The sequence below is a fragment of the Trachinotus anak genome, unplaced genomic scaffold (genome assembly GCF_046630095.1).
Source record: "Trachinotus anak isolate AG129_WGS33_773 ecotype Australia unplaced genomic scaffold, CSIRO_AGI_Tana_v1 ptg000028l, whole genome shotgun sequence".
In the NCBI taxonomy this organism is placed as follows: domain Eukaryota; kingdom Metazoa; phylum Chordata; class Actinopteri; order Carangiformes; family Carangidae; genus Trachinotus; species Trachinotus anak.
The window spans coordinates 1,255,952-1,279,001 of NW_027273879.1; the positions used below are offsets into that span (position 1 = coordinate 1,255,952).

A 23,050-nucleotide genomic window follows, 5' to 3' on the forward strand; every position below is an offset into this window, starting at 1 on the left:
GGCACTCTAAGCTCTATTCTTATGTATATTCTTCATTGATTTAATGACATCAGTTCATTTCACAGAGTAGAAATTGCAGAAACATTTTTCTTTTTTCTGTTTTTATACTGTAAACCCACGCATGCATTTGCAACAGTAGGTTAAATGGTAAAGTCTTTACTTTCTAGGTAAACATCTGTATTCTGTGACTTTTTTTAAAATTAAATTTAAAGGACTTTCCACTGCTGGAGCAAACAAACCAGCTCCAAGCCTCGTCTCCCTGCAGTTCTGGGTCCGGCCGTGCGCCTCCGGCCCGCCAGGCGGCGGCACAGCGCCGGGGCGCGGCTGCCGGCCTTTCGAAAACAACATTAAAAGAAGACGAAGAGCAACGGAAAGAAACAGGAAGAAGAAGAAGACGAGATCGGTTCCACAATGACTTCGACCAGGAGACTAGGCAAGGTAAAAATATCCTAAATTATTCTATTTAGTCCACTTTGAGGCGGGTTGAACTACTTGTTTGAGCTCAGAGCGTGAAGCTGCAGACCCGCGGCCCCAGAGAAAACCTCCAAGTGTTTGTCGGTCGTGTGTCCGACAAAATGAAAGGATAATGACGTCCGACAGACGGTTACTGAGACTAACTAGTTGGTTAGTTTGAGCCGCCGGCGGAGCGTGATTCAGCACGAACACACTACGATCAAACACCACAACGAGTCGATCGACGTGTCTGTGTTTGAGACGGGAGCCGGTGACCGTGTGTTCACGGCTGGTTCACGGCTGGTTCACGGCTGGTTCGACGGGCTGTCACCGACTGAAGGCAGCAGCTGAGTCAGAAACATGGAGACTGGGGCTGGGGCGTGACGGTCGACCTCCGCTGGGCCATCCAGCATCCTTAAAAACAACTAATAAGGCAACGATTAGTCGATTAATCGGTCGGCAGAAGTTTAATTGGTAATCAAGCAAAAAAATGTAGCTTTAACCTAACATCAGGGGTGTGAACAATTATTATTATTTTTACCATTGATTCAGTTATCAGCAGATTAATTTTGCTGATTAGTTGTGTAATCGATGAAATGTGGTAAAATTGTGAAATAGACCTTTGTCTATTTTTTTTTAAGTGAAAGGAAGTAAATATAACGGTACATCCATTAAGACATTAAAACATGTTTTCAAATATTAATGCAGTGTCCGTTTTTATATGTTGAACTTTAAAAAAGTAAACAGAAAATGTGACATGAAAAAGTTTTGATACCCAAGTCTTGGTAACCCCCCACCCCCCCACCCCCCAGAAGCCTGTAAACACTTTGTGTAGCAGCTCAGACTCTTTCTGTTCTTGACTGACACATTTTCAGCCTCTTCACCTCAGGTTCTCAGATTTGTTTATATCTGTCCGGTTCACGCTGCAGGTTGATGATGATGCTCAGCTTCGGCTTGTTTTTCTTGGAGTAGTTCATGGTGGATTTTTTCGAGGTCTGCTTTGGATCGTGGTCCTGTTGTAGAAGCCTGCTGTGTTTCACTTTCACTTTTTTGAAGTTGCTGATATTTAATGGAGTCTGTTCTTCCCTTCTGGTAAAGCAGACAGGAGCTCACAAACTACAGCATCATGACTGATAAATAAAAAATGCGAAAAGTGCAACAGTCTGATTCATGGGGCAAGAATGTGAATAGTTTACTGCAGCATCATAGCTAATACATAACACAAGCCACTATTTGGTGAAATCCTTACAGCCTCTTCCCTTGTTTCATTTCTGTGACTGATTCCAGATAGCTTGACCTTTTCAAACCACAAAATGCTTGTTTTATGGAGAAAGTCACCTGCTATCAGCTCGTCTGATATGACGTCTGCTGTATGACAGTGTGTAATGACTTTCTGTGGCTGCTCAGCTCTACAGTCTCATACTTACAGTTTCACTTCGGCATAAATGGATTCAGTGTGTTAGGAATTCCCCCACATGAAACCAACAGTTAAGTATCTTATTACCACTTCCTGAATTCCCCTTACAGTCCGGTTTTCTTTACAGGTAAATTACAGTACAGTGAGGGGAAGTAGAACAGTTTGTACAGATTTACTCCTTCCTGACTGTAATTATTGGAAACTAGAACAAATTCTCTTGTTTCTCTGTAGTTCATACAAATGATCAGGGCAGGTTTTGTTTTTTGTTTTCTCTCCCAACCTTAGTCATCATGGATTCTGGGAAATTGTGACGGGAGGTAATGATTCATCAGTTAATGAAGGAAATAATCTGTATTTTAATGATAATAATCATTAGTTGCTGCCATGTAAGCATCACAGCAGAGCAACAATACAAGTTAGAGAATATTAACATCAGTAAAGACGTCACACAGGACGTCATTGTGCTGCTCCGTTAGAGGCACACAACACTCAACCTGCACAAACTGAACCATGTAACGCAAAGGTACCAACAACATGGTGGTGTTGATGTGAAAACTATAGGAGGAGGATGAACAGTGAAGCAGAGTGGATCTGACTCACTGTGGAGAGAGTGATGTAACTGTTTACCGTCTGATTGGATTCACTCCATCAGGGCCACGCTACACAGCTCCTCACCTGGCAGCGTTTATTCCCCCTGCTGCCTGTCTGAAGTATTAACATTATTACATGCAGTACACACAGTGGTCACTTCTTTAGGTACACCTGTACAGTCTGTTGCAACTCAGTGCAACAGCTCAGCCATGATATCGACCTGTGATGTTCAGCTTTAGTGTATTTATTATCGAGGTCATAGTTAAAGGTGGTTTTAAACATTATATTGAGGTATCTCTCTTTTTTTTTTATCCTTCTGATTTACACACACAAGAAGGGCTGAATATTAGGAACACCTGAATAAAATGAAATCCAGTACAACATCCCCACTGTGACCTCGACGCTAAAATGTAGAAAATAAGAACATTATAGGGACCATTACAGTAGATGTTATGGCAGAACAGGTGTACCCAATAAAGTGGCCACTGAGAGTGAGTCTCCATGAGGGAGCGAGGTCTCAGTGTTCTTATGATTTTATCCTGTTTTAAATGAAGTCTGTTATGTTTTCTTTCAGGAGCTTGATGACATCCGCAAATCTGGGATGAAGCATTTCCGCAACATTCAAGTGGATGAAGCAAATATCTTGACCTGGCAAGGCCTCATTGTTCCTGTGAGTGCTCCGCTTGGACTTGGTTAAAATCCAACAGAAATCATGATTTATTTCTTTTCTGCTACAGCATTAATTACACATCCTGTGTTCTCCTTTGAGTTATCAGAATCGATGGAAAATCAAATGCACATTTAAGACCCATTTTCAGGGTTTTAGTTTTAAAATGAGACGGCTTGAAATATTAAAATGTCAGAGAGACAGAGGGTGTTTTCACCTGACTCATGGATCTAATGTTAGAGCTGCTGTCAGTCAGACACAGAAACACACCTCTCCAGCTGCTGAGAGGAAGAGGATCATTTCTGTTATTTCCCCAGGCTGTTTTATTCCTTTTTAATAATAATAAAACACTGTTGATGAAAATGTCAGACATCAATAAAAAACTTTTTGTCTCCCCATCTACAAACTCTTATTTTCTCCAAGGATTGTGCTCCGTATGACAAAGGAGCATTTCGGATTGAGATCATCTTCCCCGCCGAGTACCCCTTCAAGCCCCCCAAGATCACCTTCAAGACAAAAATCTACCACCCCAACATTGACGAGAAGGGTCAGGTCTGCCTGCCCATCATCAGCGTGGAGAACTGGAAGCCAGCCACGAGGACCTGCCAAGGTGAGGCGGGGGAGGGGCAGGACTGTCGAGCACTGGCTCATTAATCTGGCCTTTTTTTTTTTTTTTCAGAATGCTAATTTTTACCCTGTAAGCTATACAGTATATTAGGGTTTTCCCTGAACTCCTCTCCTGATCAGTGACTGTCATGGTTCAATCACAGTTTAATAAACATAAAGACAGCAGACCTGTCGAGGATTTCTCTGTGCACGGAGCTGCAGAAGGACTCACACACAGTTTGGAGAGTGTTGTCATTTTTTAGCTTTTGCAAAACCAAAACTGCAGAAGCAAAAGTGAAAGGAATGGATGAAATGGCAAATATTAGCATGTCCAGCTAGCTAGCTAACTAATTACCTACTAATCAATAAGTCAACAGACGGAAAATTTAAAAACAACTATTTTAATCCTTTGAGTCATTTTTCAAACAAAAGTTTCTTTTTTTTCTCCATTTTATATCAATACAATCTGAACATCTGTGGGTTGTGGACTTGAAGACGTTACCTTGGTGAACATTTTCTGATAGTTTACAGACCAATTGATTAATCAAGAAAATAATTGGTAGATTTATTAAAGAACATAATAAGTGGTAGTAACCAGCATGACTTCAAAGGCCAAGTAGTGTTTCATATGACATCAGTGTTTGCTCTTTATCCCAGAGAGGGCATCACGTTTACCAAACACATCTGTTAGTCCTCATCCTAAAGGATTTTCTCCTGTAACATTAAAAGTGAAAATACATCAACCAGTATCTCAGCTAATCAGCCAAACTGGGTTTTCCACCACCACCACCAGAAACATCCACTGTCCACCACCTGCTCAGCAGCAAACAGCAGATGGACTCAGAGCAGCTGGTGAACACAGAGGAGCATTTAGCAGCTAAAGAGCTGGTGGAGAACAAACACGGGGCTAAAAGAGAGGGAATAGTGAAGTTAGATTAATCAGATGGACACAAACACCACAACACACGAACCATCATGTTGCTCTGTAACTGCTGGATGTGTAGAAATATGGTCCACAGCTTGTTTCTGCTGCCACCAAGGAGCCAAAACATTGTTATCGCAGTTTTAAAGGATGGTAAAAAAAAAAAAAAAGTTCCACAAATATGAAAATGGTGAATCACACACATTTTTTCTTCTCTCTCCTCCAGTGATTCAGTGTCTCATTTCTCTGGTGAATATCCCTCAGCCAGAGCACCCGCTCAGGGCAGACCTGGCAGAGGAATACACTAAAGACCGCGCAAAATTCATGAAGAACGCCGAAGAGTTTACAAAGAAACACAGTGAAAAGCGACCTGTGGACTGACGACACAACACTGACACTCACGGCTGTTGGCCTCCTTTCTGTTCCCTGTTCAAAGAGCTCACCCTGACTGTCTGTTCTTATCTCTAAACCACACAGAGATGCCCTGTTCTCGCATACCTGCATTGTTTTAGCACTCTCCAACCACTCCTGAATAGAGGCTTGTGTTTGTTTCACTTTGCCAAAAAAAAAGCAGGACTTTTTGGTGAATAGGCAGGCTCTGGCCTCTAGGTGTCACCTTATGGTTTGTCAATGACTTCTTTCTACTGATTTCTTTTTAGAAAAAAATAAGAAAATTGTCAGAGGTGGCATCCTGGAAAGAAAATTGTCAGAAATAATGAAAAGTGCTGTTCTGCTTACTTCAATGTTGAATGTTTTCTCAGATTAATCGTTAGCTTATGCAGACCTGTTTACAGATTTTTAAGCTTTGTTTTCAAAAGTTAAAAATTGCTCAGCATCTGATGCTGTTGTTTATATCTGTTGTCTCTTTATTTACCTTTTGTTTCTGTTTCCCCTCAGATGCACTGTACTCTGTGAAATCACTTGTCGCAGTACGTGAAAATTACATTTTCTTAATGATGCAGAACCACACACGTTAAAAGGAAATTTATGACAACGTTCATGTGTCCTTTGAAATGTCTTTGTATTTTGAGATGTTGTTAAAAAAAATCCCTTATAATTAAAATCCTTCCACCTCTGTTGGCCTCCCAGGAAAGTGCATACTGTCAGTGAGCATTATATTCATTTTTTTATGCAGATGGGACATTGGATGTTTTTGTTTTGTTGACCTAACTACTGGATGTCTGGATGTCAGACAGACTTCTGTGGCACTTAGCAATTTGTTTTGTTCTTAAATTTTGTGAATTTTTCTCTTGTTCACAGAGGAAATGAGACAAATCTTGGCTTTAAAATGATTAAAAACATACAGGGTTGCTCTTCGTCTGCTCTCTTATTTAATTTGACCCCTGCTGGCAATATTTTCATACTAAGAACAAGATACACAAGGCGCTGACGTGTTTTCAACTTGCAGTTAAACAGCTTCTCTCATCAATAAACACAATGACGGTCAATATTTCCTGATAGCTGACGAATCCTGGCACATCCAGTATAAAGGCAATAAATCCAACTGCAGGTGCAGGACAGAGGGTCACTCATGAATAAAGATTTGTGATGGATGCTTAATCAAACCTGTATCGTTGTTGTTTATTATCTTCTGTAGTCTTTGTATAACAAAAATACAAGAAAGAAAAAACCTGAATAAAACAGCAAATAAACATGAAAGCGGCTGCTTCCTTACAGAAAAGCTCAATGAGTGGTTTGATGAGTATGAAAATCACAGTCACCAGTTCAGCCGATCAATACAGGAGATTTTGGAGTGACGTCTTTTTAAGTTTCAGATAAATACTTCATTTATCCCCTCAGGGAAATTCACTAATATTTTATATATATATCCACTGTACCAATATAACAATATAATATAATAAATAAGAATAAACTAAATCAGAGTAAACTATTTTTTTCAGTACTGGGTACTTATAGCTAAGGATAAATAGTGTTAATAACCTTCTTATTCTTATTGTGTAATTAAAGTGTAAAAAGGAAAATCAGCCACATTACATTACAGCTGCATATCTTATTCTTACTGTGTAATTAAAAGACGTAAAATAATCATTAGGTTCCTCGTTAAACATTAAAGTTTAGCTATGTTTGATCCACCTACAGCTACAGATCATATTAATATGTGATTTTATTATGTTAGTTTCTATTTTCTTCTACATGTCAGAGTAACGTTTATTATTGAGTGAAACTACAACAGGTATTTTATAATACACAGTAAGATTAATGTGTCCTGTAAAATAACATGCGTTTGTCTCCCCTTTTTACTCTTTAATTACACAAGAAAAAGTTATGGAGACAAAAAGAATGTAGAAAAAAGTTTAAAATGCCAGTTTTTCTTCCACTGTACCTACATTTAAGCGCCAGTGGGAACCAGTAAGTATTCTACTGGTTCATACAGGGAGGCTGTACTGTAAATCCTGGGCTCTATTAAAGTGTTACCAACAACCATTTAACACAGGATCAGATGTAATTGATGTGAATGAAGGTTTTTGTGAGTCAGGGTGAAATAAAAGATAAAATATAAATGTTTAACACTGTCGGTTTTATTGAAGTCAGGGTTACAGTGAGGACCTTAACTTGAGGTAGAATTTCCCCCTAACAGCAGATCATGTCTAAGTTTAGGCTACCCTAAAGATTTGAAATCTTTGTGAAGGAGGTGTAAAGAAGCAGCCTCCTCTGTGGCAGTGGACGGACGTCGTTCTGAGGCTTCTCCACAGGCTCAGTTTGGGAGGCAGCGACCGAGCAGAGCGCTGACCTCCTGCCAGCACCCATGACATGACGAGTCCAGCTTTTTACTTCCTGAACTGAGCGATGGGAGCTGGGATCTTGATGTCCTGTCCTTTCTCCAGCCTCTTCTCACACTCAATCAGATAGTTGACCCCATCGACCACCAACTGCACCAGCTCCACCTAAAAACACACACACACAAACCAAAGCTTATTTCTGCAATATAACAGCGGCTCTGATTGGCTCTAACATTTAACATGAACAAATAAACAACAATCAGCAGGAACAAGACGAGACACTTCTTAAAGCTCCTGTGTTGATCTCCTTCAGAAGATATATCTGTGTTTTTAAGAACCAAAAACCATTTCAGTGTAGTTTTACATCTCCTCTCTCAGGCTTCTCTCTGGAGCTCTAGTAACAGCAGGTCAGTCAGCCAATCAGAAGAGAGGATCTGAGCCTACGGCTGGTTTTAAGGCTCAGTTTCTGAATACAGGCTGTGTGCATTTCTCTGTGGACTGAGGCTTGGATACTTTCACAGTATTAATATAGAACCTACACCTGCTTTATAAGCACAAACACATGGACATCTACCGTTATACTGTATGAGACCTTTAAAGGCAATACGATTGATTGATCGTCACCTCAGATTTGCCGAGACGGTCGTTGTTGGAAATGTCAAAGGTGTCTCCAGTAGCAGCTGTGTCCACTCCTCCTGTGCCTCTCTTCTGCAGCCGCAGGTTGTCGAGGATTTTGGAGAAACGTGGGTCCTGCAGAGTGTTTTCAGTCATTTGTAACAAGGTATAAAAACTACAGTGTAAAAAAACAAAACACAGTTTTCCACGAGCAGAAATGCAAAAGTTAATATTGATTTAAATTCATTACAGGATAGTTATTTGAACATTTTAGGCTTAATCATGATTCAAAGTTCATTCTTGATCTTGTACACCATAGTTGACAACACAAGGTTTGAATGTGTGTGTGTGTGTGTGTGTGTGTGTGTGTGTGTTACCTTGCTGAGTTTTGGCAGGCGGACATGGACGCCCGCCCTGAGGCCAGTGCCCAAGTTGGAGGGGCATGTGAGGATGTAGCCCAGATGCTTGTTCCACATGAACTCCCAGCCTCTCTCCTGGATCAGATGCTCCACCTACAGGAGATGAGGAGTTGAGCAGTCAGAGAAAATTCCCCCAGATCTTATTTTACACACCAGTGTAGCTTTAATCAGAGGACTGAGAATCTGCAGCCATGCTAGCAGTGGCTCGAGCTAAATGCTAATGTCAGCAAGATACTCTGTGGATGAATCAAAGCATTGACCGAGTGTAATTTTTGACCTGATGGTGGCGCTACATGAAAAGTGACTGTGAACGTCTGTACAGAATTTCATAGTGATCCATCCTACAGTTGTTGAGATATTTCAGCCTGGAGCAAAGCGGCGGCTCCACAGAGACGTTCTCCTCAGAACGACCTGTTTGTGTCACTCTCATTATCTCTCAGCCCCCACTCTACCTGTTTGAGTCCTCTGCAGAATCTCTCAAACACCCTCTTCATGTTGCCTCCCTTCTCCATGGAGATGACTCTGGTGTGGTCCTCCTCGTTCACCCAGATCAGGAAGGTCTTCTCATTGTTGTGCCTGAAGAGAAGCAGCTCCAGAGCTAAATAAAGAGCTCTCCAGGTAAAACACTTCACGCTTTCATTACTGGAGATGACTCAACAGCCACGAAGGACCTGGTCTCATACACACTTTGATAATGAATCTGTTCGTCTGTGTAGAATTCATTTGTGCAACAGTGCTATGAGGGACACATGCATTTGAAACAGACAACACACACACACAAACACACAAACACAAAAACACACTTCTTGTCGCCTGAAAGTATTTTTCCACCAACATGCATCAAAAGCAAAAACTGAATGCTTCTATTCACAGACGATATTTAAACATTAAATATGTGGATCAGCATGTGGAGGTTAGAGTCAGAGGTCACAGCGCAGACATGCAGCAGAGCTGAAGAGACCCTACCAGATGCCCCGGGCGTCTGGCCAGTCTCTGGCCATAAAGGCACATGTCAACAATGGAGAGACAGGCTTGTCAAACAAGAAGTGGTCCTGAGGGTGGGAGGGGTGCAGGGAGGCAGGGACAGGATGAAGAGAACAGAGGTGGGAGGGGGGGTTAAAGAGGAGCAGAAGGAATTGTCTATAATGTGGTGAAGAAATCAGTGGTGGAAAGTGACTACAGACGTTTGGCTGAGGTTAGAGTTGTGAGAAGCTCTGCTGGGATTCACCGGAGCTCCTGAAAGCTCTTTTTTTAATCGTGTTTAATGAGATAAGAGCCTGCAGGTTTGAAATTGTGACAGAGAAATTTTATAATGTGCCACTGCTGCTTTTCTGTATGTAAAGAATCTGAGTGCTTCTTCCACCACTGCAGGAAACTACAGCCTCCACCCAAATGTGAGGACTTCACAGATCAGGACTCTACAGCAGGAAAGGGTGTGGGTCAGACACGTTGGCTCTGAACTGCATTTCCTTTCTTCACTTGGGATTTCGGCCTTACCAGATCCCCCTGGAGTCAGGCCAGTCCCGGGCCATGAAGGCCGAGGTGAGTAATGGAGACACGGGCTTGTCAAACAGGAAGTGATCCTTATGTGGCGCAGCATGAAATGGTCAGAGCAGAGAGGTCAACGAAAGTGAACCTACATAGCTCTGGGACTGACAGGGACTTACACAACAACTGGACTGTGAGGACGTGTTCTGAAACTCACTGACCTAACATTTTTTATGTTTTAAGAAATGCACTCAGACAATTTAAAAAATGATGCAGCAGATGTAAGTTATCATGACCAAGAGAAAAAATTATTAACATTTATATAATGATTTTTAGTCCTTAGTGTGGGTCATGACTCCAAAACTGCTGGAGCTTCTCTACCTGGTAAACACCCCCATCTTTATACTCCTCACTCCAGTTTGTAATGCAGACTTTCTGTGTCACACACTTTGGGAAATGCAGTCATTTGCTTTCTCACAGAGAGTTTAATTTAGACTGGAAAAAGAGAAACAGCTAATTTGACTCCATAATCCACCCACCAACACCTCTAAAGTTCAGTCATTCACATTTTATGTTTCATTAATTTAATCAAAAAGCCAAAGTGTAAAAATGTCCAATCATGGTTTTATAGGGAAAGACTTCGGGCTGGGAGCACAAAAAAACAATTTACATCAAAGTCTCTGCATAAACAAACGAGATAAGACGTGTTAATTAATTAAGCTTTAGAGGTAGTAGTAGGTGCATTTTGTCACACTTGCACAGAGCTATGCTAACTGCTTCCTGCTGCTTCCAGACACAACGTCTGGAGACCTGTCTAGAGACTTGATTTAAAATCTCATTTTACTTTTTTTCTGGTGAAATACTGAATAATTTCATTTAATTTTCATCTCTTCAGGCTTGTTTGAGAAGGAAAAATGTTTCTTTGCTTGAACTTACATGGACTTCACATAAAGTCTACGTAACCTGTGATGAACAGTCAGACATAGACAACCTTCATCTCAAAGGATCACAAGCCAAAAAGGGTCGAGACCACTGATTAGAAATAAACCAAAAAGCTGCTCCATCAACTGAAATGTGCAGCAGGACGTTGGGTTAATACTGTTTGTAGCTGAGATCAGTGCAGTAAACCCAAAGGAAAATTTACGATTCCCTTAGTTAAGTTTTTCTTCACACCAGGGATGACAGGTCGAAGGTCACAGGAAGATGGGGAACACATTATTTCGTGTTCCTGTATGAGCCAAGATGAAACTCACGTCAATGAGCTGCTGCTGCTCCTTCTCTGTCATGTCTCCCAGGCTGTAATAACGTCCAGCCAGGTCTCCCTTCAGGCCGGCCAGGGCCGTCACAACCACCCGCTCCACCTCACGACGCTCGGCCCTCGAACAGGCCGGGGGGAGGCTCAGCCCGCGGATGCTGCGGCCGGTTCGGACACGGGACGAGAGAACGTAATTCTCATCAAACACGCCGTGGGTCAGCTGGCGAGAGGGACAGAAAAGATAGTTTTATAGGTGCAGGTACAGTGTGGATGGAGGGATGATGGAGGGATGGGGGCGTTATGGTGCTAACACCTTGGAGGCGTCCAGGTCAGTGGGGTGTGTCATGGTCCTGGGGTCGTAGCCGTTGTGCCTGTCCTTGATGACGGGGTCAAAGAGCTCAGCAAACACCTGCAGGGAACAGTAAAGAAAGTCAGGGGTGTGGGTTTGGTTTCAGAAGTGGGGGGTAACAATAACGTCTGTGACCTTTGACCTCTCTTACCTCATAGCTCTCCTCGTCACCAGCCACACAGCCCACCGTCTTGATGAAAGGGTGTCCGGGGTTGTCGACTCCGGTTTGGATGCACTGGTCCAGGGTCCAGTTGTTGGGGGTCAACTTGTCCCTCAGTTTGGCATAAATGGCTGGAGTCAGAGCCGTGGCCATGCAGTTGTTGTGTTTCCTCAGGTCAGGGAAGTCAGAGCTGCAGGAGAGGAAGTAGGCCGAAAGATTTGTTAAAGTTTCTGCACCCAGTCTCATAAAGCTGCTTGATTTAAGTCACAAAACTTAGGATTTGAGATTTGAATTGAGACTTGACTCCTTAAAAACTGGACTTGACTCAAAGCCAAACATTCAGCTGTAACGTTGGTCCAAGATTCAAGAGTTTTAAACCTTTCAAACCACAGAGATCAGTGCAGCTGTTCCAGAGTCCAGAGAGAGTGAGCCAAAGGTAAAGCAGCTGAAACCTGAGAGTGTGAGTGATACTGCAGGACGGGGCCAGCGCTCGCCTGTGACCTCCTCATACTCTCAGATATTCCCTCGCACCAGGCTGAAGCTACACTCACATTCACACTGACCCTCAGTGTGTGTTCACTGATGCTTTTTTGTGCGACGCTTTCACTTTTAAACACGAATGAGATCGTAAACACATCTTCGTCTTCCTCCACATCTGTGGTGTGCGTGTTACCCCGTCTCACCTGGGAGGATAAAGCTTCTTCTTCGCCTCAGCGACCAGGGAGCTGTTTTCGCTCAACAGGAAGCCGGTCGCCATCGTTCCCGCGCCCAAGCTGGCCAACATCACAGCCGTGTTGCGGCCAGAGATCAAACGTGTGAAGGAGCTCGCCATCTTTCTGCTCGTTGGGTAACTCTGTCGGTAGCAAATGAGCTGGCTGAAAAAAATCAACAGAGTGAACATATAGTTTTGTCAACTTGTGTTTGAAATATGATACAGTACAAGGTACAAAACACACTGGAGGATCGTTTCATTCATGCTTCACAATCCTCGGTCGTACCTGCAAAACTAAAGGCCAACCAGTCTCGTCCAATCATAGTCATGCAGGTGTACAGCACCGCCTTTGACTACTGTGGCCATGTCACACCAGCAATTAAAGCAGCAAATTTTCACAGCAAATTAAATTAATCTCATTGGAATCGTTCTGACTAGTAATTGATTGGAAATCTAGTAAAGTTTTCACATCACATTCAACTTTGATGAACTTTCACACGCAAGTTTGTGCCGTTGACAGATGTCAGGACAATGCCGACCTGTGACGGAGCAGAGCCAGCGTCCGGTTTTATTTAAACTCCTCTGTGAGTAAAAACTGCTGCACTGAGGAGGAAGCTTTAATGTTATGAGGCAGAATTCTGAATAAACTGTGTGAACCAGCTAGCTTTGCTAAATGATAGCTGTAGCAAGCTAGGAGAGCATTTCCCGCCTCTTCAATAACTCTACTGAAATGATGTACAGTACTGAGAAGAAAATGGTGGCTGGGGAAGATGCAGACAAAACAGATTTGTCTTAACACCAACACCAATTCTTCTTCACTGCTCTAAAACAGTGGCCTACACAGGAAGTGACGCTTCTGTCCTAGAGCCTCAAGGAAGAATTGATTTCAGATGCATAGTGTAACGTTAGCTGTTAGCGAAATGTCTGCAATTTGGCATCAAGTTACACTGGAAAGTCCCACCGGTAAAAAGGCAACATGTACAGTATGTAAGGCTTTAATTTCCAAGGGTGGCACTGGTGTCAGGACGACTACTGTAGGAAGCTTTATATTTATTTTCTTTAATTAGATAGTAAAAGACAGATTCTCTGGCATGTATCTGTTCATGTTTTACCTGAGCCATACGGCAATGACAGCAATCATATCACATCCATGCAGAGTTTGTGGTGGACAGATGGTAAAAAGATTTTTTTAGTGCAATGGTATCAGGTCAATGCTCCGTATCACAGGTTCACAAAAAGGTTTTGGAACATCCTGAGACATTTCTGCCGCAGCTCCTTCCACCACCCAACCTTCACATAGTTCCTGGTGTCACTGATTCACGTCGGAGGGGTTGGATAAGATCTTCCATCCTTGATGCTGCCCTGACTCTTTGAGAGCTTCCTTAAAACAGCAGCTTTTCCAACTAACTAATCTAAGTGTTCAGTCCCTTGGTACAAGTCTCAGTACAGTAACTCAGAGCTGCTGCTTTGACGACCCCCCACAGGTTTTTGTTCAATACAGTAACGAGATTAGGGGAGGCAGGGCCGTGGCAGATGCTCTTAGCCTCTTAGTGTTATCACAGTCTCCCACCCACAGAACAGTAGGTTTCATCCGACCACTCAGGCTTAAGTAATGAACAGTTCCCCAGAGAAGTCTGGCTTAAGCTCAGGGAGAAAGGAGCGGTGGGGCGTGCAGGTAGGAATCAGATTGCAGTTGCCACTTGAGACCATCAAAAGTGATTTAAAATGCAAATTTTAATACTTAAATTAATTTATTGTAAGTGGAACTGTTGTATGTGGAAGGTCATTTTCCGGCTCGTCCTTCACACAGAGCGGGTACAGACCATGCGACTGTGTCTTAATATAGAGGGAAGCTGCGAGGACATCATTACTCCTGTTAATCCTGGTCAGAGGTGAAACGTGGCCGATCAGTGCCCCCGCACCGCCCTGACTGAGGAGTAACACATTCACCCAGTTATCACATGATTTTTATCTACTACATTCACCCCACTGACTTTTTTCCATTCACTCAGTGGAGGGTAAAGACTGCAGACTCTTCAGGTCAGTGGTAGTATTATTTATAGATCACTGGAGGGCAGTTGCGCTGCCAGGATCCACTGCCAAGACCTGAGCCGTCTCTGGCTCACAACCCAGTGACATTCTGAACTGATCACAAGACCAGACCCTCATGAGGCCATGTCAGCTGGGCAGAGGGATGAAACGGGGACAGAGGTAGGTAAAGAACATGGAGCGGCAGAAATAGTGATGAAAAAAAATACATACAAGAGAATGATTTCTGGATAAAAAGCAGAAAGTTTAGATAAGACAAGAAACATCTTCCCTGGCTACATGGTGTAAAGCTTCTACTGCCAACTGGCGCCGTGGCTCACATGGTCTTGTGGTCAGGATTACACCAAAACCACGACAGACTCAGCCTCCCCTCCCCTGACCAGCGTGACCTTTTAACTCCGAGGGACTACGTGCAGGACGAAAGACCAGCTTCGTCCTCTCCAAAGGACACAGACGAATTAACACTGCCTCAGGTATTTAAAATAAAACAGTCAATGAAGAAAAAAAGTGATTTTCTTGTTAAAAGAGCTGCTTGAGGATATATTTGACTGCAATTCCGTCTTTTATTTCTCACTTCTCTTTAGGCCTTGTTGTACTTTGCTCAGCTACACATAAACTCATCATCACAGGCCTCTAGCTTTGACCCACAGCTCTGATTTTAAACAATTTGACTTTTGAAACATGCACTCACTGTTAAGATTAACTATAAATGTCAAAAGCATGGAAACAGATCAGATGAAATTGATCAATATAGCCTCCATCGTCTTTGATACATGCTCTAGAAATGGTTTTACAAACAACTTGAGATGAATTCATAGGTACTGGAGGCTAATGAAGGATTTCTGCAAGAGAAATAAGAAAAGAAGGTACAGTACCTGTGGAGAAGCTGCTCTGCTGAAGGTCTCTGGTTAAAGAGCTTTTCACTCTCCTCTCACAGGGAGCTCCACCCCCTCATGTGGGATTAGGAACTGGAGACCAATCATAAGTTCAGAAACACACCGTTATGAGCCAATAGAGGGCCATCGACATGAGCTACATCAGCACAGCCCGCTCATGTTGAGGCATGAGCCCGAAGGGTCCGATATCACTGACCAGTTTGACCTTGATATTTTCAACCGCAGCCACTAACACACACACACACACACACACACCTCCTCCTACTTCCCTGATTCTTACCGTCCTTGACCCTTTTCTCTCCAGCGTCCCTGAGAAAACTACACAACCAAACGCAGAAAACTTGACAAAACACAACTGAGTCACAAACAGAGTCAGTTTCCAGGGGGCATTTCGCCTGGTATGTGGCTCATGGAGTTGTCAACCCATTGATTGTATGATTCAGATATTATCACAGATATTTGCCAATCAACTAGCATTAGCCTTACTAGCCTCCATATTCATTGCTATAGCTCATCTTCCAAAATTCATAAATCAGCAATGAACTGAGCCTCAAACTTGTTAGTTTTCACTAAGTTTTTTGCGACACTTTGTAATTTAACTCAATTTTGTTCCGGGTTTCTCAATTTCCTTGTGTTATTTGAATTTGCTGTACAATTTTGTATTAAATTGTGTTTTTACCATTTGGTTGCACTTTCTGTGGCTGCGTTTTCTGTGTTTGGTTGCGTTATCTGTGTTAGTTGCATTTTCTGTGTTGATTGCGTTTTCTGTGTTGGTTGTGTTTTCTGTGTTGGTTGCATTTTCTATGTCAATTGCGTTTTCTATGTTTGGTTGCATTGTCTGTGGTTGGTTGCATCTTGTGCGTGTGGTTGCGTTTGCTGTCTTTAGTGGTGTTATTTTGGTTTTCTTGTATTTTTCTGTATTTAATGTTTGGTTGTGTTTTGATGTTTTCTCTGTTGGCAGCACACGTTGTCTTCAGCTTCCATTAACTGTTAACAACAACTTGAAAATGCATTATAATTTGTGTTTGCTTTTATTTTGAAGCCTGGAGTGTGTAAATATCTGTACATTACACAGAGAAATGATGGAAAAATACAACAGCAAACCTTGAATTTCAAATAATAAAGCAATGTAAGAAAGTAAGGGTCTTATACACTAATGCATTTAAGTATTAAAAGGTTCCTGACATGAGGTAGGGGCCAAAACAAATTTATAAACCTAATAAAACTCAGTATCAGTCACCAGGAAGAGTCATCTGGAGGATAGGGGGGGATCATGCTATAACCATGCTATAAACAAGTTTAGAGTCTACTGACTTTCTTTATAAATGAATAGTGCAAAGATATCACTATTGTACTAATACAGTCAACAATGTTTAAACGATTTAAAATATGATTAATGATCACATGGACAAGGAACTAATCATAATAATAACAACAGTAATACATGGAAAAGAAATTTGACTTGGTTTTGTAAGCGTGTAAGAAACTTTTTCGGCCAATTCTTTTTTTTTTTTAAGAGTGGACATGATGGCTTCTTAAAATCAGTAACTCTTTTTGTACAAAATGACAAATATTACAAAACTGTAAAGATGTGATGATTTGTAGCAGACATGCTTTTGATTGTCAAGATACGCAACAATATCTTATATTTGTGATAAGCGTGTTGTCGGAATGTTTGTAAGATTTTTGCTCTAACATGCAAATGCAATACAATAGAAACCGCAACAACATAAACCTCCTGCGTCAACAGATAAATAAAGATGTAAAAAAAGTTGAAGTGAAGCCGACACTTCCTGTAACTGTGAGCATCAACACCTACAAACAGACGAGTCAGTAAATATTAAGGTAGATTAAATATGTGAACTGCACCGTTTAGGAGTCCCAGCGTGTCGAAGGCTGGCTTACCAACTGGCCAACTCATCCGAGGACCAAAGATCCCCAAAAAAAACCCCAGGTTCAATGTGTGGCAGTTGTTTTGTGGTCATTTGAGTCATTGTCATTTTGTTAGGGAACAATGTAATAACTAAATGAGTCAAACTCAAGGGCTGGATGATGCTTCATTATCATTATGCATCATTATCTCTCCTGTTCTGAGCCATATTTTCACCTGGTGGCAACAACTGAAACTGCAGAAGATGCGCTGTGATTGGCTCAGAAAGATTTTTTAAAGTTTAGATTATTTCCACAGTAAAATAATGTATTGGCCCAAATACAAGATAATATTGTTGTCTGGAAATGAAAAAAATTGGTGGGTTGTGTTATATTCAATTATGTGTTCACAACATTTATACTATATATTGTATAAATAGTCTATATTGTCTTATTGTAGTCTTGTTGGTTTGCTTTCAGTCTTCAAGTATTTACAGTCAAGTCCAGTTGCTTGATTCAGCTTGTCACAGATACAAAGAGGAAATAAATTCATCAGCTCTGAAAACAAGCTCATAATGTCTCCCGACGTCTTCGCTGCAGGAATGAACCCGGGACAAAATCAAACAGCCAATAATTACAGCTGCCACAGATGAAGAACTAAAAAAATAAAAATAAAAACAAACAGATAAAAATACTGTCAGTCAGACAAGAGTCAGATGTATAATCAGGGCTGTCCTATATTTAGGCCAATGCGGTAATTTTTGTTGTATTGTCACAGCTGAGACAAGTATAAAGCCCAGTGTGAAGTATTTTAAAGCAGCAGTTTATGGTTTTTGGCCACCGGGGGGCAGCAGAAAACACTGTAAACACAACACTGACACAACATGTGAGTGGAAAACACAGAAAACACAGCAGTGTGTGTTTCCCCATAAATCATGTGCCACTCTGTCCCTCTCCTGATTAATGAGCACATGAATGACATGAATGCTGCAGCGATCATTGTTTTAATACTGACAGTGTTAGAGCGGTCACTCAGAGAACCATCAACCGACTCCTCGACATTTTTCAGCTGTTTGTTTTGGTTTTACAGCAGTAAAACGTCACTGTTTTGCTTCACTCAGTGCTCTTATCAAAGGCAGCTGACTTCAACATATAAAAGAGACCAGCTGGAGAACATAGTGGAACATTTAGCTACTAAAGACCCAGATAAATCTCTTAGGAGCTGTTGGAGACAAAAACAGAGTTAAATGATCAGTGAACATTTGATGTTCATCAGGTGAACACTAACACAGCTCCAGATAAATGATAATGTCGCTCTGTGTCTATTAAAACAGGCATCTTTATGCTAATGCCAACTTATATACCAACTTTATAATAGGTCAGTGTTGTGTTTACAGCTTGTTTTGCTGCCCCTCAGTTGCCAAAAAGCAGTTACTGCAGCTTTAATGTGCACGTTCTCTTTATACATCCTGTGCTCACGTGGTGCATCTTTGTAAATTAACAGGGCCTGTAATATTCCAGCATACAGATACTACACACAACGCACAACGACGGGGTGAGGAACGGGGGTTAACAGGGGCCCAGCGACTCATTTTTGTCCTTTAACAGGTTGTGATTGTACAAATAATACAAAACTCATCTGACAACGTCTATGTGCAAGACTACAGAGGCAGATTGTTTGGTATTTACAGTGTGATAGCAGCAACTGGTTACTTTCTAGTGTTAAGTAGCTAATGTGGTTGTTTCCACAGTCAGTTGTATGGCAAAGAGTTGTGTATGTTACAGTCCGTTCTGCTCACTAAATATATACATCAGATATTCATACAACAAGGCACATTTTCTCCTGAGTTTCCTAAACACAACAACTGTGGTGTTTTCATGTCACCACCCCTGCTTCACTAAGAATGACCCGCATGTTTCTTCATCTATTGTCTGCCTGTGTTTATACTGTAAATATATGTTAATGCATCATGTTTGTGTAAGAGATGAAGTTATCATTAGCCAGGTGGTACTCGGGGTTCAATCTTCAGCGACAGCTCGTAGAGTGTGTCTTCATCCATCACCAGTGTCTTATCCAGGAGGAACTGTGTCACCTGGGGGCAGGTACGATGGACAAGACTGTTAAATCTAATTACTTCAAACTGCACAAATAATTGAATCGTAAAGACAGGGGATTTAAAGGTGTTTGACCAGACACACCTTGGGCTGGTGCTCTATCCTGTAAGGTGCCTGCTGGAACTGACGAATCTCCCGGATGATGTGAGAAATCTGAGAAAGCAGAGGCAACGTAGGTTTACGACAAACCTGACGCCTGGTTAAAACTCACAGACTGGTCAAACCCCATGTAAAAACTGTTTCCATCAACTTACACAGATTGTTTTTAGTCTCTGACAGTCAGCAGAAACTGTACGACTCAGTAAACACACCAAACAACACACTGAACCACTGCTCAGTAACCTGTGGAGTTCAGGAGGTAGACGACCCCATAATTCTACACAGAACTCCATCAGTCACATGTTCTTGTACCAAAGCAAACGTGGATGACAACCTGCTGATTGCACTGTTTCTCTACAGAGACATTTCTGCTGAAAGGCCAAAAAAAAGATGGTGGGATCCTGGATGGAGCTGGAGGAACCTGGAGCTGAGTGAACTTCAGAAAACTTACTCCAGGTGAAACTGTTTATTATCTACCTGTATGTCTCCAAGTGACATCACTGGTCACCAATGTCAGGTGCAAATATAAAAAGATGTTTTAAAAAATCCTAATGAGATCAACTGGAGCTGAAGACCTTCCATGAGTCTTCACATATCTGTGTGATTTTACTGACCCAGACTGGAACAGACCTGGTCCAACTTGGTCCCATCAGCCATCAAACCCAAAATGTGTTCAAGTATCAGCTTCAAAGCCCTCGTGTGTGTCTACACGTTCAGCCCCAGCCCCCTCAGTTCCTGTCAGGCTCTTTGTTCTAACACATATTCAGTGACAATGAAAACTGTACCAAGTTGAGAGTCACAAATTTCAGACAGAGGCAGATAAAAGCAGCTTCCTGTTGACAACCTTTCATTTTTCCGTTGTTGCAGTCAGATTTGAACGCAGATCAACTATATCTTGCTAGCTGATTAAGATAACGCTATCGCTATTAAATTGATTGAAGACTCTGGCTGAATTTTTTATATTTCAGCTGACACATTTTAGAACAAAGATCCTGTAAAACTGCAGTGTAGATCTAGCTGATCCTATAAGTATCCTGGTGTCTTTCAGTCAGAGGACAGTGAGACGTTACTAACGACTGTAGTTTAGATTAAAGCAGATAAACACGCTGTTTAATCTATTCCTCACACTTTAATTACCCCTAAACTCTCTAAATAAACAGCGAGCGCCTCTTTTCTACAGCCCCATGGTCACCAGTTCAACATGAGCAGAAATCCAAAACTTGACGCTGAGCAAACAGTCAATTCGACCTCCTTAAGGATCACAGAGTGTGTCATTACCATCCTCATCTTGGAGAAGTTAACCAGACCCTCCTCAGTGAAGTTGGGTGTTCCTTCTTCAATGAAAGCCAGGTCAGTGAGGTACATGCCCAGGTACGGCACACATGGAGGGTTACAGCTACAAACACACACACACACACACACACACACAGGACAAAAATTAGATGGCCTCTAAAGACTGGATCAACACATTTATCCCTCTACTCTCCTCTGAGAATAAGCATTATTTACTTCTTCAGCGTCTCTCTGAGATTCTTGAACCTCCCCTCTGATGACACCGTCTTCTGCAGCCTGTCCATTAACGCCTTTGTCTAGAAAACAAACATTTTTACAAATTAGAAACACTTTTGTGGACGGGTTGAACTGTGCTCATAAAGGAGAGATCCCCACCTGTTTGCAGACTTTGGCCCAGGTCTTCTTCAGCCTGTAGATGGCACTGCGGTTGAGGGCGGAGGTGATCTCCAGCACTCCGTTGTAGTTGTTGAGGCAGCGACAGATGTCGGCCACAGCCAGCCACTTCTCTATGGAGCTGGCCCTGGAGCCCACGTCAGTGTGGGTCATTATCTGAGAGGCCACCAGGTTACTCATCTGTGGGGAGAGAGAGGGAAACTTCAGACAATATTTTATACTAACTACAGTTTATATTCTCCAGCCCAACAGACTGCCATGTTCAGTTTGACACACAGTCACTGTCAGTGGAGAGTATTGAAAATCAAAGGTTCAGTCTCACGTCGTTGAAGTGCTGGCTGGTCTTCATGATGTACGGAGTCCTCTCAGTTTTGTCGACCTTCATCCAGCCCTGACCCAGGAACTCCCTGCACCACAGGAAACACTCAGCGTCATGTTCTGGACTGAAGTTCTGGGGCATATCAGGATCTTAACCTGACACCTACTGAGTCTTCACTTTATTTAACTTCAGTTCATTCATTGTTGAAGTTTTACATTTGTAAAGTTTACATTACAGTGTGTTTGGTTTATGAAGTGTTGCATGCTCAGTTTAAATGCTGTGAACTGACTTAGAGGCTCTCTGGGTTTTACTACCAATTCATCTGTTTTATTACCAATATGTCTTATTTGTTGTTGTTTTTAAAATTATTATTATATTTATTGTTTATATTTTGTTTTTATTGGGTATTTTATTCTTGTATTATTTCTATTTGAATGATTTTAACTGATGTTTTGCAATTTTTTAATCCTGGTTCAACTATGTAAAACACTTTAACTTTGTTTGAAAACTGCTGAATAAATAGTTTATTATTGTCATTTTAAATCTAATACAGTATTATTATTTTCCCAATGATTAGTACCAAATTACACAGGTCTTTCTAGGAAGACCTTACAGAAAGTGATTCAATTACAGATGTGTAAAATAACTGTTAAAGTCTGAGCTCATGTGAGTGGAGCTGGGTCACACTCACTCGTAGGGGATGCTCCTGAACACGATGTGATCCAGCAGCGTGATCTGTTCGGCCAGTTCCATCGCTGACAGAGACTCGAAACACTCTGCTTTAGGACTGTCTGCCTGGAAACACACACGCAGACACACAAATGCTGCATCTGTACAGTTTGTATTTAAATGTGAAGAAAACGACAGGAAGATACTTCAAAGATCTACAATACAACACAAACACTAAACTAACTCCACAAACCACCTCCACCTGCACACACAGTAACTACAACCTGTGCTTTTCATTCAGGGAGGGACTTCTTCATAACAATGACAGTATTCTTACCACGATGAAGTGGAGCAGGGGGCAGCTTTTCTGTTCCACAACCAGGAGATACATTATTTCAACAACTGCTCAGAGGTTTGTTTAATAAGAGTAATGAAATCCCTTCTGTTATTCACTGTGCTGTAACAACAGGTGATACTGACCATCTGTAATATGTCCTCTATCTTCAGCTGAGCGTCGTCCTGTTCTTCTTGAGAAAGGGCACTGAAGAGCAAAGCACACGCTGTTACAGCCACAGGAAGTCAGCTTTTTTTCTACCACCAGAGTTACAAGGTGCTGCCAGAAATAAAACACGCTACAAGTGCTCTGTGTGTGTGTGTGTGTGTGTGTGTGTGTGTTATGCAGATTTACACATCATATACAGCACCAGTCAACATGAACTGTGTCCTGATAGAGGATTTATGATGCAATCAATATTGATATTTGAGAGTTTAAAAATTCTGATATATCTGATACATCAATCTGATACATTTTCTTTACAGAACCCACAATTTAAATGAACAATAAACATTGAATTTGTTGAGACCATTTTAGAGGTGAAAATTAAACTTTATTCTCTGCTGGAAAAACTGTAGATCGTCATTTATCGACTGACACATATGCTGATACTGATATA

At 41.7% G+C, this 23,050-nt stretch overlaps 3 protein-coding genes and 1 long non-coding RNA gene across 8 annotated transcripts in view; 2 read left to right on the plus strand and 2 right to left on the minus strand.

The window, feature by feature from the left end:
- Positions 1 to 281: 281 nt before the first annotated feature.
- On the plus strand, positions 282 to 5,966 carry ube2l3a (ubiquitin-conjugating enzyme E2L 3a). Its single transcript, XM_071465355.1, has 4 exons — positions 282 to 438; positions 3,036 to 3,131; positions 3,552 to 3,738; positions 4,883 to 5,966. The coding sequence occupies exons 1-4, from the start codon at positions 412 to 414 to the stop codon at positions 5,035 to 5,037; spliced, it is 465 nt and encodes a 154-aa protein (XP_071321456.1). The 5' UTR covers positions 282 to 411; the 3' UTR covers positions 5,038 to 5,966.
- Positions 5,967 to 7,176: 1,210 nt separating this feature from the next.
- On the minus strand, positions 7,177 to 15,356 carry ckmt2a (creatine kinase, mitochondrial 2a (sarcomeric)). Of its 3 annotated transcripts, none has more exons than XM_071465354.1 (10): positions 15,320 to 15,356; positions 12,367 to 12,558; positions 11,675 to 11,873; positions 11,488 to 11,583; positions 11,173 to 11,394; positions 9,929 to 10,014; positions 8,884 to 9,007; positions 8,390 to 8,524; positions 8,022 to 8,147; positions 7,177 to 7,562 (listed from the first exon to the last, which is right to left on the minus strand). In XM_071465354.1, the coding sequence occupies exons 2-10, from the start codon at positions 12,513 to 12,515 to the stop codon at positions 7,446 to 7,448; spliced, it is 1,254 nt and encodes a 417-aa protein (XP_071321455.1). In that variant the 5' UTR covers positions 12,516 to 12,558; positions 15,320 to 15,356; the 3' UTR covers positions 7,177 to 7,445. The 3 variants fall into 3 exon arrangements, with proteins under 3 accessions (XP_071321455.1, XP_071321454.1, XP_071321453.1); XM_071465353.1 differs by lacking the exon at positions 9,929 to 10,014 and adding an exon at positions 9,398 to 9,483 and having other exon boundaries at positions 15,320 to 15,335; XM_071465352.1 differs by lacking the exons at positions 9,929 to 10,014; positions 15,320 to 15,356 and adding exons at positions 9,398 to 9,483; positions 13,508 to 14,322.
- Positions 14,565 to 22,738, plus strand: LOC139611066 (uncharacterized). The gene is made up of 5 exons (XR_011686244.1): positions 14,565 to 14,917; positions 19,784 to 19,879; positions 20,604 to 20,773; positions 22,399 to 22,509; positions 22,605 to 22,738. It is a non-coding gene; the product is annotated as an uncharacterized lncRNA (long non-coding RNA).
- Positions 16,349 to 23,050, minus strand: part of rasgrf2a (Ras protein-specific guanine nucleotide-releasing factor 2a) — a 43,164-nt gene continuing 36,462 nt past the window's right edge. For 2 of the 3 annotated variants that reach the window (XM_071465340.1, XM_071465338.1), the window contains exons 21-29: positions 22,578 to 22,638; positions 22,435 to 22,464; positions 22,120 to 22,223; positions 21,432 to 21,516; positions 21,092 to 21,289; positions 20,933 to 21,012; positions 20,702 to 20,819; positions 19,409 to 19,477; positions 16,349 to 19,302 (exon numbers count right to left, since the gene is read on the minus strand). In XM_071465340.1, the coding sequence (XP_071321441.1) occupies positions 19,207 to 19,302; positions 19,409 to 19,477; positions 20,702 to 20,819; positions 20,933 to 21,012; positions 21,092 to 21,289; positions 21,432 to 21,516; positions 22,120 to 22,223; positions 22,435 to 22,464; positions 22,578 to 22,638 (841 nt within the window). In that variant the 3' untranslated portion in view covers positions 16,349 to 19,206. The remainder of the gene's footprint in view (positions 19,303 to 19,408; positions 19,478 to 20,701; positions 20,820 to 20,932; positions 21,013 to 21,091; positions 21,290 to 21,431; positions 21,517 to 22,119; positions 22,224 to 22,434; positions 22,465 to 22,577; positions 22,639 to 23,050) is intronic. The other variant, XM_071465339.1, reaches the window with a different exon arrangement.

Bases quoted from the DNA above. Each gene is read 5' to 3' on its own strand.
- ube2l3a (XM_071465355.1), top strand. From the start codon at position 412: ATGACTTCGACCAGGAGACTAGGCAAG. The intron at 439-3,035 runs GTAAAAATATCC...GTTTTCTTTCAG, and splicing joins CGACCAGGAGACTAGGCAAG to GAGCTTGATGACATCCGCAA. The intron at 3,132-3,551 runs GTGAGTGCTCCG...ATTTTCTCCAAG, and splicing joins GGCAAGGCCTCATTGTTCCT to GATTGTGCTCCGTATGACAA.
- ckmt2a (XM_071465352.1), bottom strand. From the start codon at position 13,536: ATGATTGCTGTCATTGCCGTATGGCTCAG. The intron at 11,874-12,366 runs GTGAGACGGGGT...CCTCTCCTGCAG, and splicing joins AAGAAGCTTTATCCTCCCAG to CTCTGACTTCCCTGACCTGA. The intron at 11,584-11,674 runs GTAAGAGAGGTC...TGTTCCCTGCAG, and splicing joins GTGACGAGGAGAGCTATGAG to GTGTTTGCTGAGCTCTTTGA.